The following is a 19,945-nucleotide window of genomic DNA, read 5'->3' on the forward strand; positions in this document are numbered from 1 at the left end:
CTCAGGGCATTCATCATAAATGAAGTCAGACTTCCTGCTTCTGTTTTGGGGTTAAAGTGTGCCTTTCCGCTGGATTACCAGTATTAATCAAAGGGAATGGATTCTTACCTGCAGGAGGTATGGGGGTTGAATGGCAGCCAAGTGGAGCTGTTGTTTGATCTACACAGCCTGAGAAAAGAGATAAAATAAAAAGTAGGTTCTGTGCATCGTTTTGCATATTGCGCAGAGCCTTGTGAGACTTTTATGTTAGATGAAACAGTTGGAGAGACATTTTCTTAAATCACCTAAATCTCACGCTAATCCGTTTTTTTCATGTCAGTGACATCTCCACCACTAAGTGCTCATTGATGTGATGTTTTCGCATTCCACTTGCCAGGAATCACTTGTCAATCAAGTTGCATGACCAGTGGAGACGAGTTTCTGCTGGATTTTTCTGCAGATCAAGTTTCCGTGGGGAGTAGTGTTTTTCTCTGCTCAGCTGTGGTGCTATTGTTGCTGATTTCTCCTGGGAAAGACCTGCCCGGGCCTGGGTGTTAAGTGCAGGAAATGAAAAAGCTTTCATGAACGGCTACACAATAGGTTGAGTCACTACTGTAGAGAAGCATGGCTGTAATTGATCACTCCTGAATGTAACAGGTTATTGCCTGACGACCAGGTATTAGACGGGTGTATTGTGGAAGAATTCAAACACTTCTTTGTGCCTCAAAATTCCTTAAAGCCTTTGTGAAGAGTTTTTAACTAGTTATGAAACAGACTGAAATAAATATTGATGCCCCTTTGTGACCTAAAAAGGCAAAAAGAACACTTGCAACAAGACTGACAATTTCTGAATAGTAATCGTTAATGCCTATAACCTCTGCCACAGGGTAGGTGTCAGACGAGATGATTACAACAGGCTGAGGAATATTTATAAAATATGACTCATTTGACTGTTAGAAAAAAGCAGGGGGAAAAAACTTATTTTGCATGTACATGGCAAGATCAGCAAAGAGATAAGACCAGAGCACCAAAACTGACACAAACTCACACAGGGCTTTAAATGTTTTGAATTTTATTTTAAAGTCCCCTTTTTTCTTTTCCTTTGTCTTCTGTATCTTGCTCTTGTACCTCCCAGGTGTTGTCTCCTTTGTCAGACTCCATCCTGGCAGAGAAAACTGTCACAGTGGTGGATGACAAAGTGACAATCACTGAGTTGGGGGTCCAGTTGGTGACCGGCCTCTCCATGAGCCTGCAGCTCAGTCCAGGAAGCAACAGAGCCATCCTGGCCACCACCACCACACAGGAGATCCTGCAGAGCCCAAAACAGGTCTGTATACCACTGAGGGATGCAGGATATGGATGTTTTTGAGCTGGATGTTTTTGATCAGACTGTAAATGTGAATAGAGCTCATATCATGCAGGGCAGGAAGGGATACATCTGCAGAGTAACTGCGACTTAGGAAACTGTCACAAACATGCCATTAGCTGGCAAAATCCTTGCTCTTCTGCCTTGGATGAAGGTTTGTCATATGGTTCTCTACATTTTGTGATTTGGCCAGTAATTGCTTTATCTTCTGGGTTGTCTCTGGTAAACTTTCTGCTACAGCTACTCCTGCTTTAAATTTCCCCAACACATCATAACAGAGACTTGTCAACTGACTCACAATATTTGTTGTGTTAAAACTTGAGGACCTGCTCCATGAATTATTGCAGCACGTTTAGCAAATTGAAATCATGTTATCCTCTTGTCAAGAGTGAAACACATCCACACTGGTGACATCATATCACTATCTTGTCAGCTTGCTGGTTCCAACTTTAAAATATGAATCTTGTGCTTCTCTATATATCTGATCCAAAGTCAAGGCAAATTTATCATCAGCTTCACATAGCATTTCATTTTCCACTCCCCTCTGACATTTCATCCACAAAACATTCATGGATCATCTGAGAAGATAATTATCAGGTTAATCAAAAATGAAGATAATACTGAACCGCAGTCCTGTAGATGAAATACTGTTAGAATACATGGAATGAAAAATGAGGCATGAATGGAGCTGTGCTTTACAGACCCACCTCCCCTACCTACTGAGGCACCCTTACAGTATAATAGAGATTTTGATCTGAAAGATTAACTAAAAATACAATTATTAAACGCTAATTAGCCAGGTCTTATGAAGACAGGTAGTGATGTTAATTTTTGTACAGCAGTGAATATTATCTGTTTAGCATATTAAATGATTCCCCCAAGCTTTCATGAAAATTAATTTACTATAAAAACTAATATTTGATCTAACTGGGGTCAAAACTGTGCACTCTGCAGCCTTGATAACTGAGCACTTGTCTTTTTGTTTGTTCGAACCGTCCCTAACGCTCTGAACTTCCTTGGCTTGAAAGCCAGAGTGTGACAGAATGTGTTTCCTTGGGCAACTAATAGAAACTGGAATATAATCTCAGAACATGCTACAGCAACAGCGCTGCTTCTGTACCAAAACATGACTCACAGCCCAAACTATCACATTTCAGCCCGGCTACTCTCAATGTGGCCTCTTTGATCTGTCAGTCAAGCCCCTTCAGTTCTCTGGACTGCTCCTTTTTATTTCTCCTCACCCTCTTCCAAGTAAGAAGGATAGGAGGGCCATTTATCTGCCCTATCTTCCCATGCAAAGTGTAAAGATAAGTGTGCGGTTCTGCACTCTGAGTCCCCTGGTGCCTGTAATTAGGGAGCATTGACAGACCACTATGGGGATCTACTTGTGCGCCTTTGGGGATTTGTCCTTCTACAGCATTTCAAGGCAAATTGTGAAATTGTAGAAGGATGAGGCTTAAAGGGGCCTATGTACAGCAAATCCTTATTCCCATGAACAATGTTGAATGCTACTGTTTGATCGTTTCAGCCTATCTTTTAATCTGTATCCCCCTTGGCGTAGGGAGAATAGCTGCTGAGTTAGCATACCCTCACAGCTTCGTCAGCTTGTATTTCACTCAGTGTCTTTTACAATTAGATACTTCCATCCATACTCTTTGACTATGTGATGCAGTGACAAAACAAACTCTAAATGCAAATAACCAAGGTGTGAGAATAGATTCCTGTGTAAATAAGCTGTGTGATATGACACTAACAACATCTGGTTGATACTTTATCTACCATAAAGAGGTTTTTAAATTTCAGTGCTTTATTGCTGAAACAATTGTAGCTGTTCCCGTCTGTTGCAGCTAGATGCAGAATTTTTGTTGTATAGCTTTGGCTGTCTATTTATATCCCCTCTGACTCTCTTTCTCTGCATGTTGTGTCTCCACAGGAGGCATTGATCAGCGCCTGGCTTCAGTTCAGCGATGGCTCTGTGGCTCCTCTCGACCTGTACAATCCTGACTTTTTCATCTTGACAGCCACCTCCCTTGATGAGGAGGTTGTGACAGTGCAGCAGAACCCCTCTTGGAAATGGCCCGTCATTGTTACAGAGGCAGAGGGCCAAGGCCTGCTGGTCAGGGTGGAAATGACAGTGTGCGAGGTCTGCCAGAAGTATAAGCGCCGCAGCATCCTGGCAGCAGGGAACTGTAACGTCAGGGTTAAGTTTGGTCACAGTGACAGCTCGAGGGGAGGGAGCAGTGACTACGGCCCTGATGGAGATGAAATGGAGAACCGAGGCAGGCTCTCTCCTGCCCAAGACAGGACCGGCCTTGACACCCACTACTATGGCAGCTCTATCTCAGACATGGAGGATGGGGTTTTGCGCAGAGCCACCACCACTAGAAGCGCAATAATGCGTCGACCCAATGGGGACAAACTGTCAGATGGAAGCCAGAACATACCCATCGACTTTGCTGACTTCCCTGCACAAGTGGACCTGCCCCGTGGGCGCAATATGGACGACGACCTCATGCAGACTGCACGTGGGCTCACCGACCTGGAGATCGGCATGTATGCCTTGCTAGGGGTCTTCTGCCTTGCCATCTTGGTCTTTCTCATCAACTGCATCTCCTATACCTTGAAATACCGCCACAAGGAGCTCTCAATCGAGGGCCAGGAGAACATGAACCATGCTCACGACTGGGTGTGGCTCGGAAATGAAGCAGAACTTCTTGAGAGCCAGATCAGCCTATCTCCCCAGCAGGAGGAGCAGACCTCCATGATGGACTCCAGCAGCGGACTTGAGGAAGGCAGCCACTTGCTAAACGGAGGCTCGGTCCAAAAGAACGTCCAGGGCCAAGTGCACCGGGCGGCAGAGACAGCGTGCATAGCCAAGGACAGCAAAGGGGACTCACCAACCACCAAGAGGAAGCGAGTCAAGTTCACCACATTCACCACCATCCCCTCGGACAATAGCTACCCCACTGTGAACACACTGACTGGAAGCTGCAGCCAGGATATTAAGTGGGTGTGCCAAGACGTGGAGCTGGGTGACTCCAAGGAGTTGCGTAATTACATGGAAAGGTTAAATGACAGTGCTTTAAAAGAGGTGGCATAATGTACAGTGTGCACTTGGAACAAACTCACCCTTATGCCTTTCAGAAAACGGTGGGTCTGAACAGAAAGCGGGCCCTTAGTGAGTGAAAGAGGAGAACATTGACTTCAGAATCACCCCAAACTGCCAAAGGGTCATTAAATTCAAGAGGACTGTCATTAATACACAAGTAAATGATCACAAATCACTAACAGAAAATGTCAATGAGGATGTCAGGTGGTTCTTTTTCTCATGTGTTTATCAGAAGATAACCTTTTTATCCTCATTTTATTACAGGGTTTAGGTAGAACCAAGTAATGATCCGAGGACTGATCTGCAGCAGCTATGAACTGTCATAATCACACGATATGTAGATTCCAAAAACAGACAGCAACATGACAAGATAGATGTTTCGAATCTGTGTACACATTAAATGGTTTTGGAAGTTTTGTAACACTTTGAATATTAATTTCCTACACCAGGTCTTTATTCTGCAGAAGATTCCAGAAAAGCCAAATGAAGCCGAGAGAAATTCCTGCATGACGTTGGAAAAAAAAAAGGCACAAATTTCTGGTTCATTCTCATCCTCTTAACATGGCAGAAGACCTGTTATGTATATACTGAACAGTCTCCAAAGCATTGTATTGTTGCTCTGTATATTGTATTTTCATAACATTTAAGAAATACACTACAATGTCAAGAGTGTGTATTAGCTTTTATTGATCCCAGCATCATGAGGCCTTTTATTTGAGTGCTATGCTTAGCTGAGGAAGATTGGCTTTAGAGGACAGACCAATTACACATTCATCTTAGTATCACATTTCTGAGATGCAATTTACTCACAAGCAACCACAATAACACAATCTGCCCCCATGTACGTATGTGAGGTGGACGGAGGAAGGGGCTGTTAGCATAAACAGATAACCATGATGTCACCCTCTGGTTTGTTACCTGCCTCTTTAAAGCCTTTTTGGTTATCTCTTTGTTGGTTTCCTGGAGAAGTTACTTTATTTGGAGATGGGCTGGGTCTGGAGAGGAACAGGAGACCGGCACCTGCCAAGTTATCAAAGCAATACCTTCTATCCCTGGGGCTAATTAGTTAGCGGGCTAATGAGCTAGCTATGCAGTGTGTTTTAACAGAATACGTTTCCAGATTTACTGGTAACCTACCATGGTAGTTTTTCGAGATTAAAAATGCTCTAACCCGGGAAGTCCACAGGATGCGTGTGCGCCAAGTTACGGCTGTGCAGCGTGTTTGTTCCATCCGAGGGCTCGCGCCCTTGTCCACAGGATAGTTGAGAGCGTAGCGCAGCACAGAGCAGGCAGGATCAGCTGGGTCCAGCATAGAGAGAACCACATACAAACAACAGGTCACAGAGCCTTTCTGTGGTTGAATTTCTGCTCATTTGGAGAGTATTCCATTACTTTTGTGCTTTAATCGTCTCTGAGTATGCTGCAGAACTGTTAAGTTTCATTTTTGCAGGTTTAGATGAGTTTAATAATAATAATTAATCTCTGTTTTGTTGTCCTGTTACCTTCTTACACAGATATCATCTTAAAGTCCTGTTGTAGTCAACCTGGATCCCAGATATGTGGCTGTTTGTAGCTTACATCCATAATCGATCAGTATTTCTGATCTTAACGATCTTTAAATGGTCAGGAGTCCATATATGATGTTTTATTTGAGATTGGCGGATGTTGCATGCAATCCTCGTGCCTGACTTCCTGTCCAGGTCGTTCTTTTCTGTGCATATTGACGCGTGCTGGGCGCGGACTGCGTCGAAAATAGACTTGAAGCGTATCTCTGGCGGAGCGGCGCGGGGACACGCTCCCGAGACGGAGCCATAACGTAGCGCCACGCGCCCTGTGGACCCGAGAGCATTGACTAGAATGGGAACATATCGGCTGCGCAGTGCGTGGCGCAGCTGTAACGTAACGCCACGCATCCTGCGGACCCGAGGCTTGAGAGTCTGTGAAATGCGGCACAAATTGCTGCTTGCCCACATTTCCCTTTGAGAAAGCTAGCATCAGCTAAAGGACACAAACTGCATAACTGAAAACAACCTTTTCTACAACCTGCTGTCTTCTTGTCGAGGACAAGCCAACAACAATCCTGACTGAGACGCTACTTATCCATCCTTGTAAAAAAAACATTTAAAGCTAGTTACGGTGAGTGCCAACAAGTGCACCATTTAATCCATGCTAACATATCATATCACCAACCAATGAAACAGTACAGACAATTTGGACAGTCTGCCAGCACATTAAACCACACAGCTAGCGACTTTTTGTGTCTGATATTTGTCTGAGACAATCTCCAAAAGACATAAACATTACAAAGATGGCGGACAGGTTAAGCTCATTGACAGAATGTGCTTAGCTTACAATCTCAATTGAATCAATTAAGTGGTACAAAATTGATACGTGGTTCAGTTAAAAAGAGAAATTAGCAAAACAGACCAAAATATTTATTTAACCATGCGATAAAGATTAATATTTCTGCTGTAAAGTTGGAAATTTTAACATGGAGTGTAATGGGGATCAACTCACTTTCAGACCTCAAGTGGTCACTGGAGGAACTGCAGTTTTTTGCACCTTCACACTGGCTTCATTTCTTAGCCCTGATGGTTGCTGCTTAGTGAATAGTCTCATCTCCTCTATTAGAGCACAGTATCCTGAAATGGCAGCCAGTATGTGTAAGGCCTTTTAACCTGAATAACCGGACAGCATAGTAATGTGACATTTCCTTCTGCCACACCAGATTAAAGATTTGTGAGCTTTGTAGAAAATGCCAATTAAGGTCTCATTAACCTCTGTCCCATAGCCTGCAGGAGAAGAGGCAGCAGCATACTGACGGAAAAACTGGGATGAATTGTGCACTCCATCTCTTGGGAGAACTTGGATACAAAAGGGGATAATTACAGGCAAGGTGGGAAATGTTTTCTATTTGGAAATAGATATTTTATTATTCAGATAATTGCACAAACAATAATCATCTCTAAAAACTTCCCAAACAAAAGCAGTCGGCTGAAAAATTGCATTTTGCTCAGTGAACATTATTATGATCGCAGTCATGTTGGCTGATTGCGCTTTTTTTCTCTCTTATTATTTTCCATCAAGCGGAGAAATTTTCACATTATGTTAACTGTTGCTGCAGCATGGATCAGATTTTTAATCAGCAAAGCACACAATATTAGCCCAGAAGAGAAGAGCTGAGATACTTGAGCAAATGGAAGTAATACCTAGAGTGTAATTAGGGATGCCATTTAGATTAGCTCAGTTATGTCAACAGTCAGCACTGAATAGAGCCCCTCCAGACATCCACGGGAAAGTTCACTGGCTTTTCCACTTTTATTTAATTAGTTCAAGCAGCTTGTTGACTGATTCTTTTTCTACTTCTGTGATGCTGCTATTGATATTCTGCGTGCTGAGCTAGGACATTGAATTAACGGCACACAAAAAAGGAAATCAACAAATGGGGGTCATTTGGGGCAGCTGTGGCTCAGTGGTAGAGCAGGTTGTCTGAGTAGAAAGGTAAGGGTTCAATCCCCTGCTCCAGCAGTTGCCATGTAAAAGTGTCCTTGGGCAAGACACTGAACTCCAAATTGCTCCAGGTGGCATAGCCTGGGTTATGTGAACAGACTTAATCAGTAATGATGCTCACTTTTTATCTCATCCTCTGCCATCAGTGTATGTGTGTGTCAATGGGTGAATGTGTTAAGCGGTGTTAAAGCTCTTTGAGTGGTTAGACTTCAAAAGTGCTATTATTATTAGTAGTAGTAGTAGTAGTAGTTGTAGTATTAAAGTACATTTACAAATGTCATCAGTCTGTTATAGAAACATTTCCACTTTTTAAACTCAAATGACAACAGTTCTTTATTCAGTGAGCTTAAAACAGAAACAATTAAAAGGCAATCCAAGTTACTTGTTAAATGTGAACGTACAAAATATGTGTGGGTCATTTAGGTGAAATGTTCCTACATGTATTTGTATATATTTTCTTCAGTTGCATAGTAATGCTTAATATAAGCTTTAAGACTAAAAGGTTACAGATAATTATATCTACACATATCTGAACAAACAAAACATAAAGAATTTTGCCTTTGTGGATGGTGTCAGAGTGGTGGCTCTTGTTAAAATCCTTAAAACCAGATTTTCTTTCCAGCAAAGTGAACACATAGGTTAGCTTTTCAGACTCTAAAGAGGTGGTTCTTCTGGTCCAGTTTTCAGCTTTTTACTGCTATTCTTGGAGGAAGGCCAAAACTAGATATTCACAGAGATTTTAGCTTCAGACCTTAGTTTGGAGGGAGCACTCTTTATTAGAAAGTAAAATAAATCCAGTTTCAAAATCGTCAAATTTCAGCCGTTAAGTACCGCTTCAAATCTGTTGATATCTGAAATTGGACTCAAGGGCCACATTGAGGGAGGAGGACGGGATGCAAGTGGCCTGTCCCTGATTTAGGGTGGGCTAGGCTGGCTGTTTACATAATCTTCTTTCGCTTTGCTAAGCTATTTAATTAGCTGTTAGTACTCCTTGCCCCTTACCAACCTTTTTTTAAACTTGTAATATAGAAGCATATCCAATACTATTTATTTTGCTTATCTTCAAGAACTTTGAGTAATGATTCATCAATGAATTACTCAGTCAAAAGTAAGGTTCAGCGTTAACGTGACGGGTTAATTGCAATGCAATTAAGGTCTAAACTTAACGTGGATTTTCTTTTAGCGCGTGCCCCTTTTGGCACGTTGTAGTTAATCTGTGGCTCCTGTTGACAGCTCAGTTGACAGATCATATGTAATTTACACTCTGTGTGAAACAGGTTTAAAATATCTCCTGAGTATTTGGAGTTTGAGCTACCACCTTGGGGCTAGATGTCAGCGGTAACTGCATCTCAAAAGTTGTCAGAGCTTGGAGTGTGTGAATCGCCACAGACCTGTGGATTAAATCAAACAAGTTAACAGTGCTTGTTAAACAGAGGCAACTGCGGGCCAGTCAACATGGTGGAAGACTCGGGTCTAAGTGACATCCGTTTCACACGTACAGGACCTGCATGAAACAGATAAAGCGGCCAAACTGGAACCCCTGAACAGTGCACATGGTGTCACATTATCCAGGAATCAACAGACATCAGGGAGTAAATAGGTATTTTGGAATAACTGCACACCGTATTGACACAGATGAGACATTTTGTACATGCACTCCTGCATTTTTCTTAATTTGTACCTGTGTTATCCTTCATTAAAAAATAAAAAAGAACACTTTTTCTAACAGTTTGAAGCTATCTCCTACCTCTAAGTCATGGTTTCAGACCGCAATGGTGTAGCAGTGCAGCATTTACTTGAGTAATACATAAAAAAATCAAGATCATAAAGTACATTTAATTGTTTTCATTTCATTACCAAATCAGGACACTGGTAAGAATTGCTTTACATTTTTAAAATGGACTTAAAACTGTTTTGAAATGAAAAATAATGGTGTTTTAAACATTGATCAAAAATATGATAAATGCTGATTATTATTTTTTTATGGTGCTTAAAAATGTTAGTATAAAGAAATAACTTTTTGACAGCCCAAGTTAATAGTAACGTTTTAAAATGATAAAATCCACAGTCCAGCCCTGTTATGATTAGTTTGCACACACAGAAAAAAGTCCATATATCTGTCCCCAGAAGATATTTTCATCCATCTCTTGGGTCATTTTCCCCTCTGCTGTGGCTCAATGGCAGCAGGGAGCGAGGCGGGGTCTGTGTGCAGCGTTGTTACCAGTTGTGTTCTGGGACCATGGCTGCCATGCTCAGCCTGTGGACTGTGAAGGGCGAGGAGAGCCCCTGTAGGTCTGGGAGGGATTTAACTGTCAGCCACAAGGGGCATGATTGATGGAGGGCCCCTTGTAATTAAAACACCACTGCGGCTCTCTTTCTGTGACCGTCGCCGGTGACTTCGACCTCTTCAGGTAAGAAGAAAACAGGGCAGCCCATTAAAGAGCCTTCGTCTCCACCCCCATGGGCACAAGTGTAAGACATGTGTTCCTACCTGCTGGGATGTGGCTCAGGAGATATAATGATTGTATTCACTTCCCTTATTGGAGCTTGGTAACTCAAGACTCATTCTGTTGGCCTTGAAGTCTTGACTCTCCTGAAAGAAAAAGAAAAAAACCTTCCCCAGGCTTCCATCTTAAATGGATTTTTAATTAAATTGATGATGTGAGACCAACAAACTCTCGCTAATGGTTGGCTGTGCTCCCTGTGGTCCTAATGTGCCGGGTCTGTATTTGCAATTTCCAAATGATTATTCGCTGCTTGATTTATGTTGCTGCCTTTGAATTCATTTTTAAATCACTTCGCAGTAGTTTTACAGCAGCTAAACACGCACAAACACACTGTCGCAGAGGAGCCGAGGAGCAGCTGACAAGGTCAGCTTGACATTCTGGTGTTCCCAGTTTTTTTACAGACGGAGCCGCAGGGAACCAAAGACAACATTGTTTTCGTAAACAAAACCCTAGTGCCAAATCTGTGTCTTGTAAACACAATCTCCCACCTGACCAGTGCACCATGCAGGGAGACACACACCAGAGAGGACACACACAAATGTTCTCACAGTTACTTAACTCACCAGCTATGTAAGACCTGTTCTTAGACTATATTTAGCTCAGACCCTTACCTTAGTGATGACCTCAATACATTTATAATCTTACAGGATTATGTTGAGATCATTCTATAGTTTACTTATTGTCAACAAATTACTCAAACAATCATTTTTAAATATTAAAAAACCTTGGGCCTTATCAGCCACAACCTTAGAAGTGAATTTTTCAAAGTGTCTCAAATGTAAACCGTTAAATAAGCCTGTGAGAATAAAAATAAAACCCTAGAAATGCTGGAAACTGCTTTATGAGAAAAGGTCACCCAGGTGTCAACGGGATACTTTAGTTGTTCCCTTTTTTTCTTTTTGAACTGGAGTTGTATGAGGTACTTGTCAATAGTAAGTCTATCACCCACAGGGAATGCCAGTCAGCTCAGCAGAACTGAAGCTAGGCTATCAGCCCCTGCAGACAGTCAGCTCTACCACCTAATTTGGCTCATTTTAAGAAACTTCAACCCAAACACTATTTATGAAGAATTTTATAAACTTACTTTATAGACACACTTCCATTCAGCTTTTCTGGTTCTCTTCTTTACTGTATGTTAAAGAAAGTTGGTGAAACAGCTGCGTTCAGTGAGGCTGGGAACTCTGGATGGTTAGCAATGCAGACTGCAGCTGTATTTCAGCTGCTGGTATTCTCTGATTCAGGAAGGTCCTGACATACTGCTGTTACCAAGTTCCATTCATGACAGCAGGAAGCTTTTACGGTTCATGGTAGGGCTTGGCGATATGGACCAGAAATCATAGCTCGATATTTTTTAAATGAATGACGACATAATTTAGCCTTAACATTAACATTAGGCACTTTTTTATCTTTCAGGCTTCCATGAGATGTACTATCACACTCTCATGGCTCACAGGTCCTGCTGGTCCTTGATATTCAGCACAAAGTGAGACAATTGGAGTATTAGTGCTCAGTGTTAGTGTTGGAGTTTCTTAAAATTAGATAAATTATGTGGTAGAGTAGAGCTGATCCAGCCTGCAGCAGTTGATAGCCTAGCTTACTTGTTGGTACTCCAGCCTATTTCTTCACAAAGGGGCTGAGCTGGCTGGGATCCCCTGTTGGTGATACACTTTCTATTGACAAGTACTACAGACAGACCCCCTTTAAGAAAAAAAAAAAGCATGTTTTATTGGGCACTGTTTTTATGTGTGACTCACATGTTCATGCTGAGGTGAGTACAAACAAAGAAACACAGTGAATGAGGGATTTACACAAACAGTGTCCATGGTCAGTTTAATAAAAATAACATTTTAGAGCAGCAATAGAAGTCTGCAACATAAAATAATTTTTTTTTTTAATTTTAGATTTATATATTTTTTTGACAGTAAGGAAAATGTATTATAAAAACTTTATTCCAATTTTATAAGGATAATAAATAGCTACAGTAGCTTGCAGTGCCTTTCACTATATAAACCAAAAGCTGTCATCTGGATACACCGACCTCGGAAAAGTATAGCACACAATGCAAAGGGGACAGGAGAACAGCCAGTGTGTTTTTCTACTTGCCTGAAAACAAAGGAGGGTCAGAGGGCAACTAAGACACACTTCACAAGAACGGTATTCCTCAGTGTGTCTGAGAGAGATTTATCACAATACTTGTGCTGTTTTATGAGAGTCAAGCTCCATTCTGTACGAATAAGATGCTCTAAACCACTGCACCTGCACATTATTACCAAGGCTGATACCATAAATCCGATAGATGTATGCAGTTTAAAGCATTTTACGGCTGCTTATTTCACACATCATCTCTCTAAATGAACATCCTTATCCTGCCGCAGCGGGCCGTCCCAGAGAAAACAGTCTTTTAGGTGACATGACTTGCAGATTTTGTTAAACAGGAGTTTGTCAGGGCCAAGAACATGTTTTCTTCTCCACTTTTCATATCATCAGCATGACTTCTTTTGGGATAAACCTTAAGTAAAGCAGCTTGTTCTAGGCAAGCGCATATGGAGTCCAGCACAGAACAGGCTGCAGGAATGCTGACCAACACAGACAGCCTCAGCTTCAATAAGATAATCAGGTTCATGTTAATACGGCTGATTAATAGTTAGAGACTGGTGATGTGTCTACTTGGCCTTTTTCTTTAACATTGTGTCAGCTTATCTTAATTAACACATTATGGTGCCTCCTAATCCTCCCATTACTTGAGGACATCTCTGGAGCATCTCCTGCTCGCTCATTACACAGGTAAGATGTAGTAATACAATTAAAAGCAGTTTAAAAATTAAGCAGATTATGTAAGATTGCTTCATCCTCAGAAAAGTCATTCAGGGTAGATGGAGGGCAGTAAAAAAATGTTTGACGTAAGAATGATCCTAATTCAGTAATTAAAATGAAAAGCTGCGAGGATACACACACCACCTTTTTACATCATGTTGACACTTCTTTCAAGAGCGAAAGGTGCCACAAGCAGAAAACTATCTCTCCTTTCTTGATTTGTTCAAACACTGACAACATTTTGGCAGCTGGATCACACCTGTGTTTTAGGTGTATATTATGTCTCACAGAGTAGATGTGGATGAATGAAACAAGAAGAAATCAATAAAGAAGACAAAAACTATGTCCCAATTTGGGGGCTGCATTCTTTTGAGGATGCATTGAGACCGATTGCGTCACAACAGCAGGACGAGGTCCAAGTTTCACAAGTTCCTTTCAATGCAGTCGACAAATGTCCTTCCTTTCCTGAGATACGAAAGAGCCCCGATCCCCTAACTAACCCTAACCCTAACCCTAACCCTAATCCAAATCCAAATCCAAATCCTAACCCTAACCTTAATCCAAGCCCTAACCCTAACCCTAATCCTAAACCCACCCCTAACCCTAACTCTAACCCTAATCCAAGCCCTAACCCTAACCTTAATTCAAACCCTAATCCAAACCCTAACCCTATTCCTAAACCTAGCCCTAACCCTAATACAAACCCTAACCCTATTCCTAAACCTAGCCCTAACCCTAATCCAAACCCTAACCCTAATCCAAACCCTAACCCTAATCAAAAACCTAACCCTAACCCTAATCCAAACCATAACCCTAATCAAAAACCTAACCCTAACCCTAATCCAAACCCCTAACCCTAATCCAAACCCTAACCTTAACCCTAATCCAAAACCTAACCCATATCCGAATCCTGACCCTAATCCAAACCCTAACCCTGATCCAAACCCTAACACTAATCCAAATCCTAACCCTGACCTTAATCCAAACCCTAATCAAATCCTAACCCTAATCCTTACCTAAACCCTAATCCAAACCCTAACCCTAACCGTAAACCCACCCCTAACCCTAACTCTAACCCTAATCCAAGCCCTAACCCTAACCCTGACCTTAATCCAAACCCTAATCACACCCTAACCCTAATCCTTACTTTAACCCTAATCCAAACCCTAACCCTATTCCTAAACCTAGCCCTAACCCTAATCTTATCCCTAACCCTATTCCTAAACCTAGCCCTAACCCTAATCCAAACCCTAACCCTAACCCTAATCCAAACCCTAACCCTAATCCAAACCCTAACCCTAACCCTAACCTTAATCCAAACCCTAACCCTAATCTAAACGCTAACCCTAATCCAAACCCTAACCCTAATCCAAACCATAACCCTAATCCAAACCCTAACCCTGATCCAAACCCTAACCCTAATCCAAACCCTAACCCTAATCCAAAACCTAACCCTAAACCTAATCCGAACCCTGAACCTAACCCTAACCCTAATCCAAACCCCTAACCTTAACCATAATCCAAACCATAACCGTAATCCTAACCCTAACCCTAATACAGACTTTTACCCAAATCCAAACCCTAACCCTAACCCTAATACAAACCCTAACCCTAACCATAATACAAACCCAAACCCTAACCCTAACCCTAATCCAAACCCTAACCCTTACCGAGGCCTTAATCCAAACCCTAATCAAACCCTAACCCTAATCCTTACCCTAACCCTAATCCAAACCCTAACCCTAACCCTAACCTTATCCAAACCCTAACCCTAACACTAATCCAAACCCTAACCCTAATCTAAACGCTGACCCTAAACTTAATCTAAACCCTAACCCTTAACCTAATCCAAACCCTAACCCTAACCATGATCCAAACCCTAACCCTAATCCAAACCCTAACACTAACCCTGACCTTAATCCAAACCCTAATCAAACCCTAACCCTAATCCTTACCCTAAACATAACCCTAAACCTAATCCGAACCCTAAACATAACCCTAACCATAATCCAAACCCTAACCGTAATCCTAACCCTAACCCTAATACAAACCCCATTCCTAACCCTAACCCTAATCCAAACCCTAACCCTAGTCCAAAGCCTAACCCTAATCCAAACCCTAACCCTAATCCAAACCCTAACCCTAACCCTAATCCAAACCCTAACCCTAATCCAAACCATAACCCTAATCCAAACCCTAACCCTAATCCAAACCCTAACCCTAACCTTAATCAAAACCCTAACCCTTATCCAAATCCAAACCCTAACCTTAACCCTAATCCTATTTTGAACCCTTAACCTAACCCTAATTCAAACCCTAACTCTAACCCAATCCAAACCCTAACCCTAACCCTGATCTAAACACCAGCCCTAACCCTAATTCAAACCCCAACCCTAACCCTAACCCTAATCCAAACCCTAATCCTAACCCTAATCCAAACCCTAATCCTAACCCTAATCCAAACCCTAACCCTAACCCTAATCCTATTCTGAACGTGGGCCCTTGGGTAGCCGCACCCTCTGCCCCTGCGGTCGATCCACTTATGATGGTACTATTTGTATATGTGAGAGGAACAGTACTGTAGGCTGATCACAAACATCGTCAGGATTCATCCTCTGGGAACTATGACAAATATGTTGTGTAAGCAACAGATGTAAAAATAACATATATCACAGGATAAGTGAAGGTTTACCTGCTGATGATGCTGGTGAAGAGAGCAGCAGGGTTGATCCTCTGGGAACCATGCACGAGTGTATAACATTATATGAAAATATAAATAATATTGATTTAGGTATTTTAGACTATAATAAAGTTGTGGACTGACAGACTAGCATTGACCTACCTGACTAATCATGCCATGAGCATGGTTTAAAAATATATAATATCAAACTCTGAACACTGAACTTCAAAGGCAACCTTGGCTCGTAAAGAAAGCTCGGGAAAAAAACACAATACAGAAAATGGAGCTGGTATAAATGTATGCAGGTTTTCTCTGAGGCACTGCTGTTTCCTCAAATCCAGGCCAATAAATTAACTTAAAATATTGGGAGGCCTGTTCCAAAACTATATATCTCAGTGTTATTGCCTCGCAATTCTGCCTCCATAACCACTTCAATGTGTCAGAAACTCCTCTCAACATGAGAAACAAGCCGCCACACTGGAATTATGACCTGGAGGCGTTCTGTTGGTTTCAAACATCAAGCTGTCTGCTAAGTCACGGCTATGTGGGCTCTCTGACCAAATTAAACAGGAATTGGCCCTCTCCGAGCCTCCAGGCTGGGAGGGCTTAGCATTAAAAAATGATCTGTGATGACGTTTTGATTTCAATCTGTGTCTGATGAAACTAAGAAGAAACATGCTCTCTTACCCAGTGGGAATGCAAAACGAGGCGCTACACCTCTGTGTTTGCAACCTTTTTTTTTTGTGACAGTCAGCCACAGGGTGTATTTTTTTGTAATATAAATAATTTAAGCACTCTACTTTGAGTTTCCCTCAGGATCAACAAACCACAGCCCTAATCATGAAAGCCTCCTGACATGACAGCACAATCAGTGAGTCACGAGTAAACAACAGGGTCACCTCTCTGACTAGATTGAAAACACGGGGCTGAAACATTTTATCATTCACTATTTTTTTCATTTTCCTTTTCTTCAAATATTTATTTACTAAAGTGATTGGATTAAAACAAGAGTTTGAATATGATGAAGTACATGTCTGGAATGATACATGATCACTTATTCTTCATTTACATGTATTACTCCGTATTTACAATCTGCTACAGAGCAATGCCGACGTGCAATTACAGTACAAGATCTGCAGTGTAAACAATATAAAGATAGATAACACCATGTAAAGTTAGAGCAGGTAATATGATCTTACAAACATCTGAGGCAACAGTGCGGTTTGCTAATAACGACAAACAAAATGTTTAATTTAATATACTTTAATGGCCACAAATAAAATGATAAAACAATATTCCAGTTCGGTACCATTAAGAAAACAGAAGATAATTCCAAAATAAAATGTAATAAACTCTTTTTAAGAGGACTGAGATGGCAAAGCAAATACATTATATATAAAACACGCAATAAAACATGGAACATCCATTTATCCGCCCAATTTAACACACGTAAAATCACAAAAAACAGGCGTCACAAACCGTCAGAGAGGGAGCTCTTTGCTTTTCATGTGCGGATACAAATGTCACTTTATGTACACCACAGGGTAAACACCGTTGTGAGCTCCCAAAGGCAGTTTTTACATTTCCTGGAGAGTTATGTCACTCGACACCGTTCCTCGAGCCCTGAGTTTTCTTGCTTTAATAAAATTCATTACTTTGTGCTAAACCCATTCTGAGGATTGTAGAAACACACACACAAGCAGTTTTCTTAGCAATAAAAGGCTAAAAAAAATGCATCACAGTCTAATAAATACACAAAACATTTCCTGGCAAAGCTGCAAAGTCATGATAACACTGTAAAAAAAACTGTCAACAAACACTGGGAAAGTTGATTTTTTTATGAAATTTAAAAAATATAAAATGATCTCAGGATGAATTGGTTAACTCATTTGCATGTTAAGTCTAGAACTACTTTTCATCTTGATCCAAGCATTGAAGCTGTGGATATTTTAAGAGCTACACTCAAGGTTGTCTTTTAAGCTCAAGATTAATTTTTAATTAGTTGTTTGTAGCGTGGACATGCAGTTCTGCAGCTTCACCAGAAATGAAAAGCTTATTGAGTCATGAACTATTTCTAACATGACGAGTTATCATTATTAATGTATGGAGCTGTCCGGGGATTTATAGCGGATTCAGAGAAGGACTTTTGTGGATTTATGGTATGTAATCACAAGCAGAGGAAGCAGATTTCCTCTGAATATTAGATTCATATTAGATAAGTCAAATAGGAAGTTTGTTTCTTAGGATCTTGTTGAACAAAAGCCCCGTTCTCTACCGACATTAACAGCAATAACTTCGATGAATCAGCAACAACACTTCAACGTAAAAGTACCTTCTGCATGAAATCTCATTTCACATTCAATTGGATCATAACTCTATTACTGCATAGGTATTTGAAGCTCTCCAGAAGCCCAATATTGGTTATTAAAATCAAGACATAATGCTAACATTCAAGTACACTTAAAGCCTCCTTTCAGACTTAACATGAAAGAACATAGAAACTATTTCAACGATCATTTCAAACACTAATGGATCACACCAGGGTCAGTAAGATGGTTAGTCCATGTATAAGTTTTGTTAGAAAGCAGGGAGTAAAAACTGTACTATAAAACATCTGACAGTCTTCGTGATTAGAAGAGATACAGTCACTTTTTATGGCACCACTCCTCAAGGCAAGTGCAAATAATCAAAGAAAGGCAACATGGGGAGAGACGCAGGAGAGACAACTCAAACATGGCTCCTGCAGTAAGCTCTGTTTTTGCATTTTTCCAGGTAAATTAACTCATTAATGTCATTCAAAGGGATAAAAAACCCATCTTTAAAGTTAAAATGTACTTAAATAAGAAATATAAAGCCATGACAGGGTCGTACGTGACTTTTTCTAAAAGAGGTAAACCAAACTTCTGTAGGATTCTGTTAGAAAGTACCTATTGGACAGGGTCTTTGGGCACGGAGCGAATGACAGGAAAAGGCAGGTATGGTGAGGGGGGATAAGGGGATGTATAATTGAGGGGGGGTCATGAGGAGATGTGTCGCTGCCTCTGGCTTCCTGTTTTGCCCTTCTGCTTGTCATACTTGACAGAGACGATGAGGAAGACCAGCAGGGTGACACCCTGGATCGCTGCCAGGAGGAAGAAGTAGTAGTGCAGAGAGCAGTCGTTGATATTACCTGTGAAGACAGAAGAAAACAAGGACTTTATTAGAACTGAATACAAAACACCTCGGCTGTGAATACCAAGACTGGTGTTCAGATTATTCTTACAAACAGTGAACTGAGTCAAAATGACAAGTATGGAAATTTGGAGAACAAAAGAGTCCGTCAAACCAAATTCAGAGGGGGACAGCAGGAGGGGTCTTTTATCACAGAGTACTACTGCATGTTAAAAGAAGACCAAAGGCAAAGGTAAACGGCCACAAGCTCACAAGTGTAGCAGGTTGTTGTGTTTCTGTTCACATAAAAGAAAAGCTTGAAGTGAGAGCGGCAGGGAAACACGATTCTGTCAGGAATTAAGAATGCAGCAGAGGGGCTCTGTGAAATAAAGACGGTTGACCTCCGCTCTTCTGCAGTTGATACAGAACAAACAAAAAAAGAAAAGTATTGATGATGTGGGACTGAAGTATCAGAAATAACAGCAGTATGGGCCCTCAGCTGTGATACAAGCCAGGGAGTCTTTCATCGGTATTAAAGCACGCTTTGTTTCCTCGTGGGAATGCAATGCAATAAAAAGGAGTAAAAAATAAAGTGATGTTTCCGCTGTGATCTGCTGTACGACTTGTGTACAAGAGGGAGAGGAAGACAAACAGACTGTGAAGAGACTGACAGACACAGAAGTGTGTTCAAGCATTAGAAAAATAAGAAATGGCTTTTTTTTCTACAGGGTCTGGAGAATTAAACCAGCAGCCTTTAAACTCTGACTCTCCTAACATTTGCTGCTCTGTTGATTGAAGTGTTTGTCCTCATTCAGCAACAAAGCTCAAGA

At 41.2% G+C, this 19,945-nt stretch overlaps 2 protein-coding genes across 4 annotated transcripts in view; one reads left to right on the forward strand and one right to left on the reverse strand.

The window, feature by feature from the left end:
• Window positions 1-5,121, forward strand: part of si:dkeyp-14d3.1 (transmembrane protein 132C) — a 212,263-nt gene extending 207,142 nt beyond the window's left edge. For 2 of the 3 annotated variants that reach the window (XM_034691641.1, XM_034691642.1), the window contains exons 9-10: window positions 1,115-1,306; window positions 3,279-5,121. In XM_034691641.1, coding sequence (XP_034547532.1) covers window positions 1,115-1,306; window positions 3,279-4,445 — 1,359 coding nt within the window. In that variant the 3' untranslated portion in view covers window positions 4,446-5,121. The remainder of the gene's footprint in view (window positions 1-1,114; window positions 1,307-3,278) is intronic. The other variant, XR_004632379.1, reaches the window with a different exon arrangement.
• Window positions 5,122-17,295: 12,174 nt separating this feature from the next.
• slc15a4 (solute carrier family 15 member 4) overlaps window positions 17,296-19,945 on the reverse strand; it is a 30,985-nt gene continuing 28,335 nt past the window's right edge. Inside the window, exon 9 of the mRNA XM_034691336.1 lies at window positions 17,296-19,134. Coding sequence (XP_034547227.1) covers window positions 18,983-19,134 — 152 coding nt within the window. The 3' untranslated portion in view covers window positions 17,296-18,982. The remainder of the gene's footprint in view (window positions 19,135-19,945) is intronic.

The sequence above is a fragment of the Notolabrus celidotus genome, chromosome 9 (genome assembly GCF_009762535.1).
Source record: "Notolabrus celidotus isolate fNotCel1 chromosome 9, fNotCel1.pri, whole genome shotgun sequence".
In the NCBI taxonomy this organism is placed as follows: domain Eukaryota; kingdom Metazoa; phylum Chordata; class Actinopteri; order Labriformes; family Labridae; genus Notolabrus; species Notolabrus celidotus.